General features: G+C 36.8%; 1 protein-coding gene across 6 annotated transcripts in view; it reads right to left on the reverse strand.

Moving 5' to 3' along the window:
* Positions 1–1,043: 1,043 nt before the first annotated feature.
* The window catches only part of LOC124798552 (protein abrupt), a 93,163-nt gene continuing 68,649 nt past the window's right edge, over positions 1,044–25,557 (reverse strand). For all 6 annotated transcript variants that reach the window (XM_047262007.1, XM_047262004.1, XM_047262006.1 and 3 more), the window contains one exon: positions 1,044–2,335. In XM_047262007.1, the coding sequence (XP_047117963.1) occupies positions 1,356–2,335 (980 nt within the window). In that variant the 3' untranslated portion in view covers positions 1,044–1,355. The remainder of the gene's footprint in view (positions 2,336–25,557) is intronic.

Below are 25,557 nucleotides of genomic sequence, written 5' to 3' on the forward strand. Positions count from 1 at the left end.
TGAAAACTAGCAACTGAGGTGAAACGACGTCAGGAGCAACTCCACCCTGGAAGCCACAATTCTGGTTAATGTACACAATAATAGTAACAACATCTAAAATCTTGTATGAATATCAGTAGCAGAAGGCATTCCATCCTTTGTTCCTATGATGTTTGTAATTTTCATCTTTTAACATACATTCACATAAAAGTTTTCCATGTTTCTCTCTTTATAACAACACTTCAAAACAGAAGAAAGAAAATGAGTATAAATAATTTATACAGTACCACTGCAATTTAATTGAACTGCAATACCACATTCATTACTGGACGCATAACAACTGAAATTTTATTTTAAGTGAGTATCACAAACCCGTGGCAAAAATTATGACAGTTATAGTGGTAAATGGTTAAATATTATCACTTATAAAACTTTTCTACTGCAGGGCAGAAGATAACCTGAGAACTTTATTGATAGGACACGAAAAATAAAATTCCATAAAAAATCTTAACAAAATAATGTGAGTATTGCAGCACTAACTAGACTCCTGTAATTGTCATGTGCGATATTTACAAAATAAGCAATACAAAATACCTCTCCCTGTGAATCTGGAGATTTAATAATATTAAAACCATTGAAAATAATATGAAATAGAGATAGTGAAATGCCCTTTTATAAATACAGTAAATATGACATTTGCTTCAGTATAGCAATCGTTAATTTTTCTCGTGGTATATGGTTTATATAAACCAAGAGTTATTCTTGGAACAGTGTAATCTATAACGTAAAAATAAATTTTATACATACAGATAATCATGCTAGTGACTTTCAGGTGCTTAAGTGCCTGTAAGAATCTTTGCCACAATTTTTCCCGTCGTTTTAGATGGACTGTAGATTCTTTTTACAAAATGGCAATTGAGGTAGAAGGATGGAATATGTTCAGTCAAAATGTCTGATTGTAAAATTCTAAAAAGAGCGGTTAACACATCAAATAATAAATGTATAAAGTATAAAATAAATTATGTGAAATATAATATAAAATGTCTTAACACCTAAAAATATAAGATACATAAATTAGTCAAACACAATAGTAAACCAGTGATAATGAATTTATGCATATCAGAAATAGACATGCCACTCTAAACCAGTCTCTCAACATAACACATTCTCTTTTACATTGACCTGAATGTTTATTTTATATGCACAAAAATTCAGAAAGAATTAAAACATTTGTGACATCCTGAGAGTGAGGTAGATGGAAGGAATTCTTGTACTTCAACACAGTTTCTCTTCTTTTATGATATACTTCTTACCCGTGTCAGGAGATGGGAAACTGAGCATGAAGTACAAATCCAGGGGTGAATCAAGCCTAATTTTTATTCTGCTTTGATAGCCTCTTGTTCATCCTCACTATAATCATCATCATCTGCTCCTGATGATTCCATGTCTTCCAAAATGTCTCGATCCACAACCCGTTCAGGTGTCTGTTCAGCTAAACCAATCTTACCCTCCACTGAGGCAACTTCAGCAGCATGCTGAGCAGCGGCAGCAGCAGCTACATGTGCAGCTGCTTGCTCACGACTCAATCCCAGTGCCAAAGTATTTGAGTTTTCAGCTATAAATTGTAGGTAAGTGTCCAATATTGCACTACCAGTAGAGGCTCCAGACGGTGTTGGTGGAGGTGGTGGTGGTAAAGGTGCACGATTTCCTTCAACAAGTCTGTTGCCGATAGGAGGTGCACCCATGCCCAATGCCTCCAGAGATTTTGCTGCTATTGCAGGATTCTGATGATGCTTAGGAGGTCCAGCCTTTGTAATTACAGGGGCAGAATTCCCAGATGGTGAAAGTGGTGTAAGTTCAACATTTCCAAACCTAGAGTTGGAAACTGTCAGGTCTTCTGGGTCATCACCACCATAAATACTGCTCCCTGCTTCTGATGGTGCACTAGAATACCTTACTGAGTCCCCCACATGGTTTGTTTTTACCTCGAGCCTCATTTCAGGACGACGTGGCCCTGTCGGAGAAGCCCGTGCACGTAGTTCAGCTGCTGACACTTTGACACCTGCCTTCGCCAGTAATCTTGATGCCAGTTCTGGATCAAAAGGGGAAGGCATCGGTAATACAGGAAGGTCCTTCGTGCTGATGCCTCGATGCTGTCGGCTCATGTGGGAGTGAAGAGAGTTTCGTGATTTTGCCACAGTGCCACACAACACACAACGATATCCAGGGCACACAGTGTGTTTGTCCTCCAGATGAGTGCGTAATGTATGTGCTGAACGATAAATCTTCCCACATTTTGGACAAGGCCTTGGGTCTGTTGCACGTACCCGCATCATATCCAAACCTCGTCTTGATACTGAAACAAATGCTGTGTTTTTATCCAACTGACTTATAAATATAATAATATGTAAGTTTTAATGAATGTACAGAACTATTCAAAACTATGTGGGACCTATAAAATGAAGTTAGATTAACCACATGCAAAGGTTACTATCATACCAATAGAATCATAGGAAAGAGGACCAAAAATGTAAATACTACTATAAAATGTTTCCCTTTTAAAAATTACAGCAAAACAAATAAGTTAACAAAATTTTCGTAGTACACAAAACAAACAAAGTTCAAAAAAATGGTTCAAATGGCTCTGAGCACTATGGGACTTAACTTCTAAGGTCATAAGTCCCCTAGAACTTAGAACTACTTAAACCTAACTAACCTAAGGACATCACACACATCCATGCCCGAGGCAGGATTCGAACCTGCGACCGTAGCTTCCGTGCGGTTCCAGACTGTAGCGCCTTCAACCGCTTGGCCACCATGGCCGGCAACAAACAAGGATAAATTTGTATGTTGCAAAAAAGTATTTTTCTCAAAACAAGTTTACTATTCAATTACCACATTCTTATCTTGTAGCTAATCCAAATATGGTAACATCGTCTACTAATACTCATTTTTTAATGTGCTTTCACAGTAGTCTGCGACTATAACTTTTATAATTTTTGAGCTTGCCATATTTGGACCTAATCAGCACACCTACAGAAAGTGTACACCAGATAGAGAAGATTTGGGTGCTCACTTATTTGACAGATGGAAGATGGTAAAAGGAGATGCACTACGTGTTTGGGGGAAAGAGTGTGGAATTTACAATTTTTTAAGCCAAAAAAAGCATGCTCTCTGCAAATTACAATTTAGTGTCTAAGTGATGAACTACTATTGTGAGTTATAAAAAAGAGGTGTAAAGGAAGTCTTCTGATTCAATGACTGCCATTATTTTCTCTTGCAGTGAGGTGAACTGTTAATGATACCCTGTTTTAAATCCTAAATCTTCAGTACTCAGCGTGTGTTACACCATCAATTTACATTCAGTTGCCCCCTTGGTCCCATGGTGGTGCTCCAGGAGTGGTCTACGTACTAACACCGTGGTTCACCTTTCATTTTTTCATTTGGGCACCATGAAAAACAAATTTATGTACATATTCATCATGGCCACTCACACTACATAGTTACGCATCCACCTGAAAGGCTTACTTCAGACAATAAACCACACAGGGATTAGTTTAATGGGTTCGATTCCTGGCAGGGGACTTGGTGTTTTGTGTCCTTCATCATCACTGACACGCAAGTCACCGAAGTGGCGTAAACTAAAAAGACTTGCAATATGGTGGCCGAACCCCGGAGGGGCCATCCCAGCCAATAAATGCCATACAATCATTTCCATTTCCGTTTCCGTTTCATTTTCTGCTTGCTTGCAGATAGTTTTATTAAAATTTAAGGGGTCAAAGACACAAAAACTTATACGTTTGTGATGCTTCTAGCTTTCTAACACTTTACACCATTATTTCAATATGTCATAATTATGTACTCTTTATAACTCCTAGTTTCAAGTAGCACACTGAAAATCTGTAAGGCAATTCTCCTTTGAGAAACAAACAACAACCACCATGTTATAAGCTACATTCGTCTTTGGAGATTATATGGGTTAATTAAGGATTATTATGTTACAATCCTCTTGTTGTAGTTGACCGTGTATATCGAGACTTTGTTCATTGTTAAATGCAATGATGTGGCACTAACTGATGGAGACGCATTAAGAACTGGTAAGATTTAATTTATTTCCTTTATCACACTGCACAAACATAAACACACTATTATTCAAACTGTGTGCCCCTACTATTAAACACAGAGATAAATCCTTCGCTATGCAACCGCCTTTGGCTCACGCAGCCTACACCTTCCACAGCTTCTCAACAACTGCCTCTGCTTGCGACTCCCTGCGCCACTGGGCATTGTCGCCCTCCAAAGAACAACCACTTACAGATACTACACACCAGTACGCTCACGATGTAAACAGGCACAGGATAAATAATACTAACATAGTACTGCTTTTGTACTTCATGTCTTAATTTTTTAACACTGATTTACTTATAAAGATGAGTTTTGGGAGGTGTTGGACACAGTTTTGTGCAGTCACCTAATAAACAAATTAAAAGAATATGGAACGTCAGTCCAACTGTGTGATTAGATTTAGAAGTTTCAAAAAAACATAACACAGCATGTTGTTCTCAATGGAGAGCAACCTTCACACCTGAAAGTAAATTTGGGCACACCTCAATGGAGTGTTACAGGATTACTATTTTTCACAACATAAAACTCACCTAGTAGATTATGTCATAAGTTCCATAAGGTTTTTGCAGATGAATGCTGTTGCATACAGAGAACTTGCAACACTAGAAAATTGCAGCTAAATGCAGGAAGACCTGCGGAGGACCAAGACACATTAGTGCAGGTAGTGGCAGCTGACTCGTAACATAACCAAATGTAATGTGTATTGCATATATAGAATGGCCGTAAGTAAAGTCCCAGTTTCAAAGCACTGTAGAAAGAGAACCACTGCTCAGAATGTTGTCAAATTTGAACAGCATATTACTGGCATGGCTGGAAATGTCATAGGGGGAAAAAGACCAATAGATGACACTGTATGCATCAGAATATCCACCTCAATAGACACGCGGCATAGAATTGTTCCTCAGTTTGCATCTGAGATGTCTAACACAACTGTCTCCAAGACAGATTGCATGCTGCTGGTAAAGCTCATTTACAAGAGGAAAAAGATTACAAAATTTGAAGAAACAGGTTCTTTTGTAGTGCAGAGGGAGGAAAGTAGTTGATCTGATATATGTCAAAGGTGTGGTCACAGCATTACAGGAGAGGTCAACCGGTGGTGTGCAAATATGCCATGCACTGGAAACTGACCAAATGTTGAACATGCCTGTGAGCATGGTGCATGAATTCCTACGAAACATTCTGCACTACTATCAATACAAAATCATCCATGTTCAGGAGTTGTTTAATATTAACCTATCGACAAGACAAATATTCACTCTGGAATCTCTTGCTCGTATGGAATTGGCATGTCAACATACAGAATTGCAGTATCAGGGCAACGGATAATCTACATACACATCAACTGGTACCACTTTATTCTGCAAAGGTGACAATGGCGTACAAGCTGAAGGCATTATCATAGCACCATATTTTTCGAGGAGACAAGTTCTGTGGGTCGTGTTACCTACAGTCACTAGTAAACGCTATGGGAGTCTTTTGCATATCAATGTTATTCTAACCCCTCAACAGGGTGTATGTGTGGTTAGGGTCATTTTTATGCAAGATGGCACTCATCCACACATAGTGAAATGGCTGCTGCATGGCTGTGGCATTTTAGATATGCTACAATTATCAGCAGTAATTTTCCTACAGCCTGGCTGTCCAGATCAACTGATCTTAATCCGCGCGATTTCTGGCTGTGGAGTTATCTGAAAGATGTTGGGTTCAGTGCTCCAATTATGAACTGAATTGAAGGGTTGAATTGCACAACACATTCTGAATGTGACCCCCGAGGCTTTCCAATCTGTTGTGGAAGATTCTGTTTCTCAATTTCAACTTGTGGCAGAAGATAGTGAACAGCATATTGAATATGTCTTGTGCCAGTCTCACAGCAATTAGAAATTGAGGTCATTTTGCTTTTTATGCAGTTTTTGGCCTCCGGACAATTACAAACCAATTTCTCCCATCTGATGTGGCATCACCTGGCCATGGTGAATGGACTTACCTAACTAACAGTGCCAAAAATATTGACTGTCAAACTTGTGGGGATTGTGTAGGAACGTTGATTTATTGGAAGAATTCTAGGAAAGTGTGGCTCATCTGTAAAGGAGACTGCATACAGGACACTAGGGCAACCTATTCTTGAATACCGATTGATTGATTGTCATCTGTACCACGCTGCACTAAAGGAAGACATCTAAGCAATTCAGAGGCGGGCTGGTAGATCTGTTACTGGTAGGTTTGAACAACACAAGTGTTACAGACATGCTTCAGGAACTCAAATGGGAATCCCCAGAGAGAAGGCAGCATTCTTTCCAAGGAACACTATTGAGAGTTTACAGATCCGGTATTTGAAGTCTACTGCGGAACGATTCTCCTGCCTCCTACACAACACTGCACGTGTGGACCATGACGATAAGATATGAGAAATTAGGGCTCATATGGACGCATATAGACAGTCGTTCTTCCCTCGCTCTATTTTGCGAGTGGAAACAGGAATGGAAATGACTAGTAGTGGTAAGGGTTACCCTCTGCCATTAGCCATATGGCAGATTGCGGAGTATCTATGTAGATGTAAATGTGCAGTAAAATTTTCATTGCTTATCCCCACCCCAAGGTATTTTCCCCGGCATCAATAAAATGCTATTCAAATTTGGCATCATTCTGAGCAGTGGTTCCTTTTCTACAGCTTTTTGAAATTGGATCTTTATTTACGGACACCATATACAAAGAAATAAAGATCCATTATTGTATGACTACACAACTGCTGACAAATCACTGGAAGTAATTACTTCCGTAAAATATCTAGGAGGATGCACACGGAGCGATATGAAGTGGAATGACCAAATAAAATTCATCGCTGACAAGGCAGATGACGGACAGGTTCATTGGAAGAATCCTCAGGGCACGCAGTCCATCGACACTGGAGGCAGCTTATAGTACCCTCATTTGACACTGTTCGCCTGTCTGGAACCCTTACCACATGGGATCTATAGTGGAAATAGATAAGATCCAAAGGAGATCAGCCTGTTTCATTTCAGGTTTACTTAGTAAGCACAAAAGCATTATAGATATGCACAACCAATGGTAAACACTGCAAGAGAGGCATTCTGCATCACAATGTGGTTTACTGTGGAAGTTCCAACAGTGTACGTTTCTTGACGAGTCAACCAATATATTGCTTCCTCCTACATATATTTCACGAAAACACCATGAAAATAAAATTGGAAGGATTGGAGCTCACACAGAGACTTGTTAGCAATCATTCATCCTGTGAACCATTTGCCACTGTTACAGGAAAAGGAGGAATTGACACTGGTACACGAAGTATCTCCACCACACACCACCAGGTGGCTTGCGGATTATGGAGGTAGACGTTGGAAACACTATACATGCAGAAATGTTTACTGACATACTGATTATGTCAGTATTTCACTCTGCAAATTGATTTGAGACACCAGTAACTGCAATAGTACTAAGAAGTTTAATAATAACAGCGTTTGACACCCGAAACAAAATGCAATGCAGTCCTTACTACTGCAAAATACTAGGTAAAAAACAGTAAGTGCTACAACTTGAAGAGAATGTGAACTACATGATAAATGCCAATGAGTAGACTCATACAGCTGAAGGTGGTCAATTCCTGATTCATTATCAGTCTGTCATTTCACGAGTCATGCAATGCAAGTATTGCATGATATGGTGCTGCTTGAACAATTGCTGTATTCTGAAAAAGATACAACTTAAAGAATTACAATTTTGAGGGAAACATATACAGTAATTTCACTTTTAGGCTCTTCCACACAAGGCAATCATCACATTCTTTTTGTATCTGTTAAATGGTCCTTTATCTAGTATATTCTGATCCAAAGTGGTACTTGACTCCATGCACACAAAATACCCCCTTCAGTTGTTCTACAGCTGAATACTGTTTGCAACCTCTTAAAACACCTCTTTGTGGCATTACTCACTTGGTTCTTCATTAGCTGATTATTCCATTGCATTATCCATCTTCTGAAGAATAATACTGTGTGAATCTGGTGATATAGGTGAGCATGTTGCTGCTGTTGAATATCCCAGATAGGGCAGAACAACAGTACCAGTTGCTAGGAGATATTCATGGAGAACTTTGTAGTAGTTTATGCATGCAGTGTATTGATGGTTGTACTAGTCATTTCTCAATAGCCAAATGTGATTGCTGTCCATGTTATCAATTTGAAAACACAGGCCCATATTTTTACAAACAGTGGCAACAGAACAAGCAGTTATTTGAAATATTAATATTTCTTTCACAACACAATCTTACTGTCAGCTTACAACATAATATGTTCTCCAACCCACCACACTTCTCTGCCTGTGTTTTTGACTATCATCTTTCATTTCTTGTAGTTACACAAATGGCAAGGTCAAGTGCAAGCTTTTACAATCACGTTTCACCTGCACTTCTGCGTTTGTCGTCGTCATTGGTGTTTGCTAACTTTGCTGGCCTCCCATGCCATTTCGTACCATAGTTATTTCCTAACCTCAACAGGGGAACTAATGCGAAATCAAGAAGATTTTTGCTGTTTTAAAGAGCCTTGAAAAAGACATGACATATATAGTTCTGAAACATACAGGGCTTAACAGCTGATACACGTAATACCTAGAAAGAAAGTAACTGACGTGGCAAAGAATACAAAAGTGACATCTTATGTCTATCATTCAAGATAAATGAAGAAGGGGACAGTCTGTGGCAATTTTCATGCATCCTTCTATCACTTTGCAGGATGCCTCTGGGAACACATTGTAAATCATAATTTAACATTGGACGACCACTCTTTACGTATGAATCTATTGTCTTAAGATTGCAGTGCCATGCTATGTATCATCATATTACAGGCTCCAATTTAAGTGCCTACACAGTACAAAATCAGCTTTACAATTTTTATAATAAAAACAGTTTAAAACAATATTTGAACTTACAATTGCACTGTTGAGAAGGAGGAGGAGAAAGAGGTTTTTTATGATCTTCCACTAAATATTACTGATCCAGGAACAGGTAACTTATGTAGTCACATGATTCATTAATTATCTATGCAACAAAATAAAATAATTCAACATGTATAAAAGTATATTAATGGAATTTCTTCCATTCAGCTCCCCCAGTTCTATGGACTCTTCTAACAAAAAGCAATTCATGTGTGTCACGGCATGAAAACAGCTGTGCTTCGCAGTGGAGTCCCTGTCTCATGGACTGAACTGCAAATACCAACCAAGCACCCTTCTGAGAGTCAGAGTCAGGACTAAACGGACAGGAACTAAGCGCATAAAACTTCCATTGCTCACTACCTAAATGCCAAGTTCTGTTTTTCACACACAAAGCTCTTACCACATGAGTGAGCCCAACGTCAAACTGAACGAGAGCTGTACTGTCAGACACAGAACTGGCTGTGAAACTTAGGCTAGAGAACAGTTTAATACGTTAGGAAGTTTTGATATTGTATTTGATATTCTACAAACAAAATTCTGACAAAATACCTGTCATCTCTGTCACATATTACTTTGACACCTGGAGTAAATAGTTCAATTTCATTCTTTAAACCAATTTATTCTAACAATTTTATTTGTAAGTCTGTTCAACAAATACTAGCCTGCAGTCCCAATTTTTCACTGAATTTATTCAGTATCAATGTGCTCATTCTACTAAAATAATTCTGAGCAAAGTTAAAAATTACTAAGATGTTCCCACGAGTATTTTGCACATATTTGATTACATAGATCAGCGTGCAGCATGATCTTCAAATTACACACAATCTTACATGTCCTAAAAGTAATTTTATTTCTTAACTGATATTTTTGATTATCATTTCTCAAATTTATAAAGAAATCGTCCCTGGAATTTATCCTCATATGATTCACTGGAACCGTGGGAAACCTAAATCAAGCTGGCTGAACAGGGGTTTCTATTCAGCTTCTCCGAACCAGTGCCTCTACTTCCGTGCCACCTCGTTCACCACTACTAACAATACATGTTAACACTGCACGTACTTACATCTTTATAGATCTAAAAAAACCTACCGAAGAACAATCTCTTCATTATATGTATGATATCATTTTGTATAGTGAAAGGACTAATAAGAAAACTTACTGAAGAACAATCTCTACGTTATATGTATGATATTGTTTTGTAAAGTGAAAGGACTAATAATCACAAACACTTTGCTCCAACAGCCCAAATCATGGTGATACACCTAGACTACACTCAGAAATGAAGTGTAAAATGTCTAGAATATATCATGGTATGGTGAAGATACCATAACAGAATCAAGCAATGCAAAATTTACCACAGGAAATATGCAAAGTGTGACCACAACATAGTGCTGTTAAAATCTAACTAAAGAAGGAAGAAGTAGAATACTGAAAAATATTGCAGATTTATTGTCAGAAAATTAGCAATACAGAATCAAATAAAAGATACAAAACCTGATACCACAAATGAAAAACAGTTAGGACAAAGACTATTCTAAAATGTTTGATTCCATAGTGAAGCAGTTGTGCCCAGCAACTGCAATCATTTCAAGTAGCAAAGTGTACAGCAATCAGTCGCAAATTCGAGGTGTGATTCGAAAGTTTTAAGAATGGATCTGCTACTGCTTAATGGTTTGGTTGGCAGCTACACGGAGGGTGGGGAGTGAGTCGTTGCCTTGTCCTTGAACACCCTCTGACAGGAAACTGTTTCCTTATTCAGTTCATTGCGGCAGCTGGTTGAGTACGGGTCTGTTAGGGCTTGTTGCCAGATTCTGTCTACATGAAAATGGACGTAAAAACGGAGCAAAGAGTTTGGGTAAAATTTTGTTTTAAAACCGGGAAATCAGCTTCTGAGACTTATGAAATATTAAAAACAGCTTTTGGAAATAATTGTATGATCCAGTCAAATGTTTTTGTCTGGTTCAACAGATTTAAAAATTGCTGTGAATCATTTGACAATGAACCATGGTCCGGCCGTCCTTCCACCTCAAAAACAAATGAAAATGGTGTGAAAGTTCGCGAATTAGTGCGCTCTGATCATAGACTTACAATTAGAGAGATGGCTGATAATTTAAGTTTCTATGCAGTTCAGCCAATTTTAACTGACGATCTGGACATGTGTCAAGTGTCCACAAAATTCATTCCAAAAGTGTTGTCAAGTGACCAGAGACAATACCAACTTGAAGTGTGCCAAGAACCAATTAATCAGACTAAAAATGACCCAGATTTGTTAAACAGGGTAATTACAGGTGATGGATCATGGGTGGATATGATCCTGAAACCAAAGTGCAGTCTTCGCAGTGGAAGACTCCATGTTCACCATGACAAAAAAATGCATGGCGAAGTCGGTCGAAGGTGAAGACAATGTTTGTGATTTTTTCAATTCAACCAGTATTGTGCATCATGAATTTACCCATTGAGGACAGACAATTAACCAGGAATACTACAAATGTGTCCTTAAGCATTTGTGCAAAAATGTGCAGAAGAAAAAGGCCTGCATTGTGGAAAGAGAGGAGTTGGGTGCCAAACCATGACAATGCTCCGGCTCATCGTGCCTTCTCCATCATTGAATTTTTGACCAAATTCAAAATTCCTGTGCTTCAACAATCACCATACTCCCCTGATTTGGCCACTGAGGACTTCTACCTGTTTCCTAAACTGAAATTATCACTGAAAGGGAAGCGATTTCACTCAATTGAAGACATCCAGGCAAGTACAGAGAGCATCATTAACACACTTCAGGAAAAAAATTTACAGGAATGTTTCCAAAAGTGGAAACACTGTTGGAGTCGGTGTGTTCAGTAAGAAGGGGACTATTTTGAAGGGCATGCATCATAGTGGCATGTAAGTTCCACCATTGGAAAATTTTAAGAATGTGCTTGTAATTGTACAATCACACTCCGTACTGTTTATTGCATGTCTAGATTTTGGTCACATCATCTTCAGTGCCGTAAATGTAAGTTAAAACACTAAAACCCTTTGTATACGCACACAGTCCCTACTAGACTAGTCATGTCATAGGTTGAGTTCACACTTAACCTCCGACATGAGTAGTCCAGCTGGGACAGCATGCCTATGGGTATATACAAGTGGTTTTCAGGTTTTAACTGCCCTGAAGACGTGTAATAAACATTACTTGCGACTGATTGCCATACCTGTTACTACTATTTTAGAATCTGCAGATCATAAAATTGCAATAACTGTGAAACAAATACTACTACAGAATGCTGGATTAAAAAAAGTTTTAAACTTCTGGAGAAAAGGAGGCAAGCCGAAATACTGAAGAGTTAGAAAGAAATTATAAATTATAAATGAATCCAAAATCTAGTCTACAAAGAAGTAAAGAGGTGTAAAGAAGGGTACAGAATGAGAGAATGGAAGGAAATGGGAGACAAGATGGAGAAAGGTAATACAGAACCATTTTACACACTGATTAAGAAGCCATTCAAAAGAAACAAATTTGCGCAGTAACACCTTATTAAACAAAAATGGGAGAATTATATCTGAAAGCAAAGAACGGGAAGAAAGATGAAAGCAAAACATAGAAAAGTTATATAAAGTTATAGTAAAGATGATGAATGTTCTTGAAAAATGAAGACAGCACAGAAACTCATCAGATGGCACCCTCTTTAACAAAGGACGAATGTAACATGGCTTTAAATGAACTGAAAACTAATAAGCAACAGGATGCAATGGAGACATGATGCTAGGATTGGATGATGAAACGTGAGGTTGTAGACAAAAATGGACATAAGGGAACTATTATTTACTGCATTCATAAGCCCAGGTGCTGAGACACTGACAAGCACATAAACAAAACAAATACAATGTAACTGTGCAGAGGTATGTGTAGGTGTAATTGCAGTGGAGGTGGGTGGTGGCCGAGTTTGTTTCATCCGAAAGCTAGCAGGATTTTGACTCCACTATTTGATGAGTTGTTACTTTTATTCTTGAATTATTTACATTCTACAAGAACTTTCAATTCCCAAAGGAAGATTATGTTTAAATAATGGTCTGGATTTCTGAGAGATGAACAGTATTACATAAAAACCGAAGAGGTGTCATGCACACAAATGGTGAAGGACAAAAGGCTTACAATAGAAATGATTATGTCAGATACATAACTTGTTGCCAGTGTAGTTCAACCTGCACACTGAGAAAAACACTGAGGACTGTAAAAATGACACGAAAGGGATAAAAATTAATGGAGTGGAAATGAAAATGGTACAATTTGTTTACAATAAAGCTGTCATTGAGGAAAAGGAACTGAAAGTAACACTAAAGCAAGAATGATCATCATCTTAAAAAGGAATAATAATAATATGGAAATTAATACAAAGAAGACAAATTATGGTAAGCACCTGCTAAAATATCACAACTGACATCATGCGTTTTGCTTTAATTTTCAATATCAAATTTGTCAGAATTAAGACAAATTGCATGATGTAGACATTGGCATTAATAATAGGCCATTCAGAGAAATAAATACCTGTAACTAATTAGGAGGTAAAGTCACATCAGATGGTACATTTCTGCCAACAAAGAAGAACAGAAATAAACTGTCAAAAGCAACCATAAAAAAAGGTGCTGCTTACATCAAAAATGAAGAGGCTAAAAGGAGATTTATTAATAGCTTTGTCTGGCATGTGTCCTTGTATGGCTCACAAATATCGACTATTGGTGCATGTAACAAGAGACATCTGGATGCATTTGAAGTGTGATGCCGGAGCATAATGGAAAATTCTGGATAGTGAAGTTCACAAACTAGAAGATTTGTACCACAATGAATGACGAAAGATTTCTGTTACCAATAGCATGGAAATGAAGGGCTCAAGTATCCGGACGTCTATATAGACACAGTAATTCTCTAGTCAATGTAACGGAAGGGAAGAGGACCCAGACTGCAATACTCCATACAGATCAGATATGATAGTGGTAGGTTCATATGAGGAAATGAAGAGACCAGCAGGGAACAGAGGGTAGTTGAGACGAACTGCAGCCAACTATTGTTGGGATTGAGACTTAAGAAGAAAAGATTATTGTTTCACCTCAATGACAAAGAAGTTCTAAATATATTTTATTTTTAAATTTTTCATGCTACATAACATTACACAGTGTCCTGTGACAAATTTTACTGAGCTAAATTCTTTTACATTCTTTACATTCTGCTTAGATCATTTTTATAACCAAAGTGGCAAAATCTGTGTCGTCTGCAATAAAAGTTATGGCCAGTATTTTGAGTAGCAATGGGGATTCTTCTCACATATAACCCTGCAGAGGACACAACAAGGGTTGGGTTGTTTGGGGAAGGAGACCAGACAGCGAGGTCATCGGTGTCATTGGATTAGGCAAAGAAGGGGAAGGAAGTCGGCCGTGCCCTTTCAAAGGAACCATCCCAGCATTTGCCTGGAGTGATTTGGAGAAATCACAGAAAACCTAAAGCAGGATGGCCGGACGTGGGATTGAACCGTTGTCCTCCCGAATGCGAGTCCAGTGTGACACAACAAGGGACTCATGAATACTACTGAACTCTTCTGGACCAATGAGAGAAACAAAACACTCAATGATACTTTTCACATCCATTACTGGGTACAGGTCACCTCTAAACTTTTGCATACATTATAGTCTTTAGTTATACATAGCGATGCTGTTATTGCATGTATGTTACACACCCAGTATTATGTTGTCATCTCAGTCCTCCTTTCACTAACCGTTTCATTTTAATTATATAGTCACAGTTACATCTTTCAATCCAGCCTGGCCTCTGACTCAGTTACTTGTTTTCGTGTCTCTCCTAGTAATTCCCAACATGTATATCTCCTTTTCCTATTGCGCAACTCTCAGTTTTTGAAATATTTTCAAATTAAATTTTCTCACTACCTGTCACAAGTAAAAAGTAGTAATATACCCTGAACATAAGCTTTCTTTTACGACACAGTGGAGTCTATTTTGTAAACATTATTTAGTTTACAGAAAGAAGCAGGTCATTTTTACTTTTTTATGTATTTCACTGTAAATATATCACACTCTGCAATGGCCTAAAGCAATCAATGTCAAAAAGTTGGGCAACTCACTGGAAGTTTTCCTTTCAGTTATCAAAATGCTGCTTGCAGAAGAGGTACACACGACTGCAGATTTTGGTCAACTAATTAGCTGACAGAAGAATGAAGAATATATATTAATATTAAAAAGGAAACCCTGCCTAACGTTCCGCAAAATTTTGCAGGGCATTAGGAAGTGTTTCCTTTTTAATATTATAATCAATTCAATTAATTTTAATACATAAGACATACCACAATATTTTACTGTTAAATGATGATACTGACTGGAGACTGGTCTGCTGTCAGATGACCATTACATGATCTGGTGAAGTTGTTCTTAGGTCTGAGATTCACAACTACTTCACACATCTAAATAAACTCTTTCAATCGTGGTCCTTCTGTAAAGGAGTGACTGAATACTGGGATCAGTAGATTAAGGGAACTCAAGAAACAGCTTCAAGCACAGAGCCTGCCCAGCTATGTATACACCAGAAACCCTGTTGTGTGTTCTTTGTGTAACTTCACAATAACATGGACCTTAGAAACCAAATATCCTTTACTACTTGTTTTTGTCATTAGTCTTCTGACTGTTTTGATGTGGCTGACTACTACTTCTCCTGTAGCAATGTTTTTATGTCAGTAGCATTTGCACCCAAGATCCTCAATATTTGGTTGGTTGTATTCCAGTCTTCCTTATCCTCCAGCTTTTACCTTCTACTGCTCCCACTAGAACCAAGGAAGTCTTTCCCCAATGTCTTAAGACATGTTCAATCACCCTGTCCCTTCTACTTCACAGTGTTTTCTACACATTCCTTTCTTTATCCACTCTGAGACCCACCTCATTTCTTATTTTATCAATCCACCTAATTTTCAACATCCTTCTAAAGCACAACACCAGAACTATTTTGTTTACGGGAAATAAAACTGCAGAGCTCTGGAACCTAAAGACTAAAATGAAGTTGGACGATAAGACGCAGAAGATCAAATGTGATTTAATAGGAAATTAGAAGCAAATTGGAAAAATTAAGACTAAATTAAATTAAAATCCATCACATGTTTCACTAGAGGGGAACAGAGCAGTGAGTGAACTGCACACTCAACTTCAGAATGTGGTGAAATGAAATGAAATGTCGTGTGGCTAGGGCCTCCCGTCGGGTAGACCGTTTGCCTGGTGCAGGTCTTTCGATTTGACGCCACTTCGGCGACCTGCGCGTCGATGGGGATGAAATGATGATGATTAGGACAACACAACACCCAGTCCCTGAGCAGAGAAAATCTCCGACCCAGCCAGGAATCGAACCCGGGCCCTCAGGATTGACAGTCTGTCACGCTGACCACTCAGCTACCGAGGGCGGACAGAATGTGGTGATACAATGGGATATAACTGTAAGGCAATCTTTTTATACTTGACTGCACTGAAAGTCGTCATTTGAAGTTTGGTGTTTCACCAGAAAAGAAGGCACGATTTCTTTTGGTTTTTCCTTTTCAGTTATTTATACTTCAATATGTTCAGTGTGTTAAACGCACGCGCCCCTCACTTCTTTCTGTGACAGTCTCAACGTTGAGTGATGGAACTGTAAATAATTTTTCCTTCTAGTATCATATTTATAAATGACGATGATGTTTTCAAACTGAGGCTGACTTTTGATGACAAACTCCATTAGGGAGTAAATATGCTGTGATGCTGTTATCAGCAAGTGTCAACTGTTGAAGAGCTATCTACAACACATTCTGGAGTGGGCACCAAATATTATCCTTATTACATGCGCCTGTGCAACAGTGACACGTTATCCCAGAATGTTATGCCACAACACCTGTGACTTACAGTTTAGGTTCGTATAGATATTAACAGCTACAGATTTACAATACTGTGTTTCATTTACTGATTTACACTTATTCATTATTTCTAATGGTTTTATCAGACCTTGCTCAGTACTGAATTGCGGTATACTGTGTTTTATGTATAGACGGTGACAGTCCGTTTACAGAAAAATAGTTCTTAATTTTTTTTAAAAATTAAATTTTCAAGTATTTAAGTTACTCCTTTAGGCTTGATTATAATACTTGCATCATCAGCAATAAGGGCTGTTTCTGCCTTTTAGACGTATGTGGAAGATCATTTACATAAAAACAAGAACAAGGGGTCAATCCACACCAAGTGGTCCAGTACTGGTTGCTTGACCATCTCAGAAAAATTTTATATTTTCTGGGTGAATTCCCCAATGTTTAGTAGTCATAAAAACATTTTTTTTTTTCATTTATTGTTTATTATTTTGAAATGGCGGTCATATTTATTCCAGGCCACATGCATTTTTTCGAATTTGCAAGCCTCTACATTTTTTACAATAATTCAGATAAAATGCATTTTGTTCAACACACTCTGGCCTACAAATTAACATCATTATCACTTAGCTGAATGTATTCTTTAATATATTTTTAATAGTTCAATATTATCAGCCACAAAAAAAAAAAAAACCTCAATTTTTGAACAGTAGTTTTCCAAAGAAACAGTAATTTCTCAGCTTTAATATTTTTTCTGCTATTACACTGTATAGTATAGTTACTTTCTACCGAGTATCAATGGTGAGCAGCTTACACTTTAAAAATACACTATTTTAAAAATGGATTTTTTTTTAAATTTGGCCTGCAATATCTTTGTTGGGGGACCAGATAAAAATCTGAAAATTTCACAATTAATAGACCTTTATGATATCAAACTTCAGTATAAATTTCAACTTTGAGATTCAATTGGAAGTTATGGAAAAAAGATTACAAACACGAGTGAAAAATATGTTTTTTAACATCTGCGATACCTGGTAGGCTAATCAAATAAAGTACACCAATTGCATAATGTAACACACCACATTACACTAGCTAATGATTAACAATGCTGTGGTCATTGTTTCAGAAGGCTAACAATTGCACCTGCAAGCCTATACAAATCTGATTGTTGCCTTCACCCTTACACCAACAACTGTCTGCTCATACTTATTTAGCTAGAAGTTCTTGAAGTGTGCAGTTGAAAAATGGTGTCTCAGTGTTCTGTTGGTGTTATTATTAATGAAGCATGTCATAAAAGTGATTATGGAGTGTATCCTAAAGACATTACTTTAATCAAAGAGTACAGTGAAGTAGAAAAAGTGTTGTTTTACTTACAAGTTGGTCCAGAGGTCAAATCAACATGCAAGTACCATGAAATGAAATACTTAAAAAAATTTCATCACCTTTTTGGTCAGTCTTGCATGGACTCCCTTGAGAAACATAAGAAACCTATAATAAAAGGTCTGTGAGAAATGACATTTGATCATTATTATAAAAATAAAAGCCCTTTTGTCAATCCCATACCAGGAAAATCATTGTGTCCAACATGTTTTCTAAGATATTTGTAATTCACAAGAGAACAGATAGTGAAACTTCAGATACAGAATTTTGTGAGTTATCAGCAACCATTAAAAAAGTAGATGCAACTTGTGAAATCCTGGGTATATCGCTTGCTAGTAAAATTAGAAAACTAAGTCAAGATAAAAGACCAAGTGCCTTGAACACAAAAATTGAGAAAGTGGCAGCTATAGTCATAAAGAATTTTGGAAGTTTCATTACAAAATACAATTTGTACCAAAACAGACGAAAGTTCTAAAACTTCACCAACCAAATACAATGACTTGATAGAAAAACTAAATGCAATACTTCAAACAAAGAGAATAAAATTAAGATTATCAGTTTACTGCCAAATTCTTGGAGTCAAGCAAAAGTTAGTGATGAATTTAACATCTCAGAATGTCTTGTTAAGTTAACAAGGCAATTAGTAAAAGAACAGAGAATTTTACCAGCATTACAAAAGAAAGGTCCATCTAATTTGGTAGATGAAAACACAATCAAAAAAGTTATTAAGTATTATAACAATGACAATAACAGTAGTTGTATGTCTGGCAAAAAAGACTGTGTTTCTGTGAAAGAAAATGGTTCTAGGATTCAAAGACAAAAAAGGTTAATATTGTGTAATTTAAATCAACCATTCACTGAAATTTAAAAAAAAAATATCCTGACATTAAAATTGGAAGATCAAAGTTTTGTGAGTTGAGACCAAGATGGTGTTTGTTGCAGGGACATCTGGCACCGACAATGTTTGTTTGTGTTTGTCTGTATCATCAGAACATAAAGTTGATGATGGATGGGGCCAATCTTAGAGTCGACTATAAAGACCTTTTGGAAGTTGTGGTATGCAATATTGACAGTTACAATTGTATGATCAAGGGAAAATGTGAAGATTGTCCAGGCTAACAAGCCTTACTTGATGTGTTTGAAGGATCCGAAGATGATTTCTTGCCTGACAATATAAAATACAATCAATGGATGACAAGACAGAACTGAAATGGTGACAGTCATAAAATCACGAGAAGAGTTTTCTGAAGTGTTGGTGGCTAACCTTGAAAATCTGAAATGCATCATTTTATGCAGAAGCTCAAAGTAAATTTTTGAAAGACAAAAAGCAAACCTTGACAGCTGATGAATGCTTAGTTCTTGCTGACTTTTCCGAAAATTATTCCTTTGCTGTTCAAGATGAAGTACAAGGCACCACAGGGTAAACAAACAGGCCACATTTCATCCATTTGTATTCTATTATAAAAATGAAGATAAACTAATGAGCCACAGCTTTTGTGTCATAAGTGACTACCTTGAACACAACACTACAGCAGTGCACATTTTTCAATTAAAATTAACAAACTACATTAAACAGCACCACCCTTCAATAAAAAAACTGATTTACTTTTGGGGTGGGGCAGCAAGTCAATATAAAAACAATTTTTTTTATTAACATCTCCTTTCATAAAGAAGATTTTGGGTTTGATGTAGAATGGCACTTTTTCACTTCATGCCATGGGAAGAATGCTTGTGATGGTGTCGGGGGTACAACAAAGCTGTCACAGAAGCAAGTCTGCAGTGGACCGATGACAATCATATCGTAACACCTCAAGAAATGTTTGAATTCTGTAAAAAACATATCAAAGGAATTACCTATGTTTTTGTACAATGTGAGGAAATACAAGAAGTCTATGACAGTGTCTTGAAGGAAAGGTACAACACTTGTCAGAAGATTAAAGGCACTCTATCTTTTCACTGTTTTGTACCCCATTCACACAACTTACTGAAGTTTAAGATCACAACAACTTCACCTGATAGTGAGCTTCATCAATGTGGAAAACTTGTACAACTGGTTCTTCAAACTAAAGACATAGTGGCTTGTGTTTACGACGAACAGTGGTGGATTGGCGAAGTTGATAACACTGACTGTCAAAACCAAGACGTACATGTTGTATTTTATCACCCTCCAGGACCAAGGACACCTTTTTAAAAAATTGAGAAGAATCAAGTTTGGATGCCACTTAAAAATGTACTAAGGAAGCTGTCTCCCATGGAATTTACAATTTATAATCTAATACTCAAACTGTGTGAACAAATTTTTCAAATGTTCAATGAGTGATGTACTAAAAACAAAAACCAAGAAAACAATATAATGTAATTAGTACACTTATTTTCAATAAAAAAGTAAGTTATCATAGATACGATTAAATTATATACTGTAACTGATATATTTTATTCCATAAGCCTAGATATCGCAGATGTTAAAAAACGTATTTTTCACTCGTGTTTGTAATTTTTTTCAAATAACTTTGAATTGAATCTCAAAGTTGAAATTTATACTGAAGTCTGATATCATAAAGGTCTATTAACTGTGAAATTTTCAGTTTTTTATTTGGTCCCCCAACAAAGATACTGCAGGCCACAAAACGGAAAAATTAAAAAAAATTTTTTTTAAAAATAGTGTATTTTTTTAAGTGTAAGCTACTCACCACTGATACTGTATAAAAAGTAACTATACTATACAGTGTAATAGCAGAAAAAATAAGCTGAGAAATTAATCTTTCTTTGGAACACTACTGTTCAAAAATTGAGTTTTTTTAATTTGTGGCTGATAACTTTGAACTATTAAAATATATTTAAGAATACATTCAGCTAAGTGATAATGACATTAATTTGTAGCCCAAGAGTGTAAATACGAAAAAAGCATGCGGCCTGGAACAAATATGGCCACCATTTCAAAATAATAAACAATAAAGTTTTAAAAAAATATTTTTGTGATTACCAAACATTGGGAAATTCACCCAGCAAATATAAAATTTTTCTGAGATGATTAAGCAACCAATTATTTTTTTTCTTGGACCACTTGGTATGGACTGACCCCAAGAGATGATCGAATATTGATCCCTGTGATAACCTGTAGTGTTTCTTCCCATTCCGAAAATGCTGTTTCTTTGTGCACACTTCTGAGTTCCTTAAAGCAACACTCAGCATCATTTTAATTAGACATGTTGAAAACCAGTTACCAGCAAGACCTCTGAAGCTCTAATATTTGAACTTCTCTAGGAGAACACTGAACTGTACAATCGAATCCTTTTGGTAAGTCACACAAAATACCCACTGGCAATATTCTGTCATTTAAATTCTGTATAATCTAACCTGTGAACTGAAAAATGGCATGTCCTGTCAAGAAGATTTTTGAAATTCAAACTGACTAAGTATTTTATTTTGAGGAAGACTGTTATGGTTCTTGCACACAATTTTTTTAGCACCTTTGATAAGGAGATAGGCTTTGTAACTAACTAATAATTATTAACAATCTGTCTTATCTTGTTAAGGATGTGTGATTACATCTAGAAAGGAAACTGTGGCTGGGTCCTGAATATTTGTGCAATATAATTTAGAATTCAGCTAGCGAACACCTACAATGACCATTTGTTAGAACCGAAAATGATAGTATCTTAAAATTAGGTTGATAACTGATCAATAAATCCTAAACCATAGATTGAATGCTAGAGAGGGTGGCAGCAACTGTAGATAGTTTCCAAATATTTTAAGTCATGCTAATAATGGGTTAGTCAAAGATGGTGCACTAGGTGTACCAGCAATATTCTGAACAGGGAAAAAGACGACAAAGACTGTACTGGCTGAAAAGAGGACGTGTCTAGCATCCCAATGCTCCACTTTGCCTTTCTCAAGCACTTACATTTCTTAATGCATCAATCACAATCCACACTGGTATAATGAATGATCAACTTGTTTACATTTTCAATACTTTCGAGGCTACTTTCATAAGTACTCTGTCACACTTATCTTATGACTGAGAATAGCATATGGCAAACATGACATGTCTATAAACAGACTGCTAATTAAAACATATGGCATATTTTTCTCATGTGGTCCCTATCCCAAGCTGGATTTTTTAAATTCACTCAGCATTATTTTGTTGCATCCAGTTTTCTGACTTTGTGCAATAAAACATAAAAACTGGTTTATAACACATTTCATGATGTCTTTTTCACTTCTCCATTTCTGTTATACAGGATATTTCACTAGACAAGAGCTTTGTCCTTTCTGCTCAAAACAAAATGTAAAAGACTTCAGTCCCCCTCCTTCACTTCTTACAATCTAAAGGACCCGCATTGCCCTCAAGATGAGCCTACACACAAATTTCCAAACTTCCATCAACTGAGCAACCACTGCAAGAAGAAAATAAATTTAGTTCTACACCTCCAGTTAATGAGTATATTAAATAATGCCTAAGAAACAATACAAATTTGCCAAATGTGACAAATTCAAACAGGTTAAAAAGCAAGTGTGCTTCATTTCCTGTAATCAAGTGGGCAAGTCAACCAAAGAAACCATACTTTTAGACAAATGGTAATGAGTAAGAACAGCATTAATGTTACATAACTTTAAGAAACACCCAATATGGCACAATATTAATGTCCTAGGTTAACGAAAATTTTTTTGCCAGATTCTTATGACTTATGGTCAGAAAGTAACAGTGTCTGCAGACTAAAAATGACAATGATGGAGGAATTCGCCTACCAAAAGTGACTTCAGAATAAATCACTACAAGTGTTATTTTTTTCTCTACTATCTAGGAAAAAAAAATATTGGGCAAGAAATAAACATTTCAGACATCACTTGACGGCACCCCCTTCTGAAGCTGAAGCATTTCAAATACTTGTATGCAGTAAAGACATCACATGTTGGCATTTACCTTCTGTTAACAGCCCTTCATCTTCAATCTAACCATGATATTTGTTTATCTATGGAACAAAATACTGAAGAACATGAGGAACATTTTCTTAATTTGTATTTTAATTTTCCTGTGTCACCTTATACCAAATGGAACTCAAAAACATTACTGTCTATAGGAGCAAAACATGATAAGACTATGGGGCTACAACTAATATCAGGTGTGGCAAATGCTCAGTCCTGAAAATTTTAATGCTGATTTCTCTAACCTTTTTTGCTAAGTATGTGTGGGGTCTTCTCAGCACAATAAAAAGGAGTTAATACAACACGGATTAACAACTTATGTCATCATTTCACTATATTTATTATGTCTATTTAATGTAAGACATGTACACACAATTTTATCACAATTTTCATTTCAAAACTATAATTAATATTGGTAATAGATGTAAATCAAATAAGGAAAAATGAAAATTTTAGAACATACAATCAGTGGACCGATCTGATAATCTGCATTAAACACTCAGCTTGTAAACATACTTTGTACAGATGCATCAAAAGGCTCCTTTAAAAAATGTACAGATCAATGCGAAATTCTCAGTTTTTCATCACAATCTAGCAGTCATAAAAATAAGACACTGGTCTCAAAATAGGTATATTTCAGAACCAATGTCATTATTAAGGTGAAGCACCATATTCTTTCCACTGTCTAAGGTTCCCTTCCAAAAGGACACTATTTATTTCACAACACTCGCATGACATTATTTACAGAATCAAGTATCACTTATGAAGCCACAGAAAAATATGAAAATACATTCTTGTTTCTGTTTTCCATCAATAATAACTGGTAACCACTGACAGTTCATTGTTTTATCTCAGTGAACATCAGCTCATATGTAAGACCACTTTATAGTCTTCATCTTGTCCCACTGCTGCGCATGCTTCATTCTCATATGGTTGCGTACAGAGTTTGGATGTGAGAAACCTTTTGCACACGAAACCACAGGGCAGGTGGGGGAGTCACGAGGGTAATGTTGATCGAGATGGGCCCGAATCGTGTGCAGGTCGTCTACCACAGCATCACAGAGTGGACACTCGTAACTCCTACTCTCAACCGCCCCTGCAATGCAGGCCAGCAAGAATGGTTCCAATTAGAAAAGTGAGCACAACAGAGAAAAAGCTTTATGGAACTGAAGATCATGAGATGAAAATTTAATTGGAACAGCAAATTAAATTTTAATTGTTACAGTTGGTGAAACAACTCACAGTAGTATCAGAATGTCAACAGCAAAAATGTGTCATAGAAGACAAGAAAATACAAAAATTGAAACCATTCTTGAGTAACAACTGTTAGTACCTGCATTACAGACTATATTAAATTTAGTTTCAGAAGACAACTGCCCTTTCAGACTTCAGTCAACTGATATATTTACAACATATAAACCCCTTGCTTCCTGCCTAGAGACTACATCAACTGTTACAGACTATCTGCTTATTCAGAACAACTGTTTCCATTTCCTACCTATATACAGTGTTCGTGGCTGCACAATAGTACGGAAACAATTAAAAAAGTGCTTTCTTAAGTAAATCATACCAACTGATGGTTGTGGATACCAAAATTACAGGAACTTTACTTGCCTGGTACCCACAATTTAAGCAGTGCAGAGTGCATTAACAAATATGTGGTTGTCTTCGTAAGACAAATGGGAGAAGTAGAAGCATCTATACTGCATATGCAAATAGCATTACAAAGTTCAATAACTGCTCCACCACAAGCACCACTGTAATTCACGTTGACTATGTCACTAAACCCTTGTTACAACAAAGAGGAGGAGGATAGTAAAGCAACCAAAATTTTGGAAGTGCCTTTGTTACATTTGGAAAACTATTCTAATTTCTTTGAAAGTTTATGAGAGAGAGAGAGAGAGAGAGAGAGAGAGAGAGAGAGAGAGAGAGAGAGAGAGAGAGAGAGACTTTTAATGTTGTTTCCTGCTCATATAACTGCACACAGCATTATCTTTAATTTGATTGCGGTATAGTTGACACTGAAATGGTACTAACTACTCAGAATGTGCCTTTTTGTGTTTCTGATAAAAAAAGCTGAAGGCAGGCAAATACACAGGTGTACGAATGACACATCCTGGATACAGCAAAATTAGGATTTGGGGTCAGATACATTATTCTCAAAAGCTCTTCAGAACTTTAAACCTTCCCAGACAATGCTTTTGCTGTGGTAATAATTTCTGAGGTGATCATCCTAAGCAATATAACGAAAGCTGTATAACAAACACAGTCAGGCTAGATCACAACTAATATTCATTTATTCTGATTTCTATCAAACATGACTGTCCTCACACCAATA

This window comes from Schistocerca piceifrons, chromosome 5 (assembly GCF_021461385.2).
Source record: "Schistocerca piceifrons isolate TAMUIC-IGC-003096 chromosome 5, iqSchPice1.1, whole genome shotgun sequence".
Lineage (NCBI taxonomy): Eukaryota > Metazoa > Arthropoda > Insecta > Orthoptera > Acrididae > Schistocerca > Schistocerca piceifrons.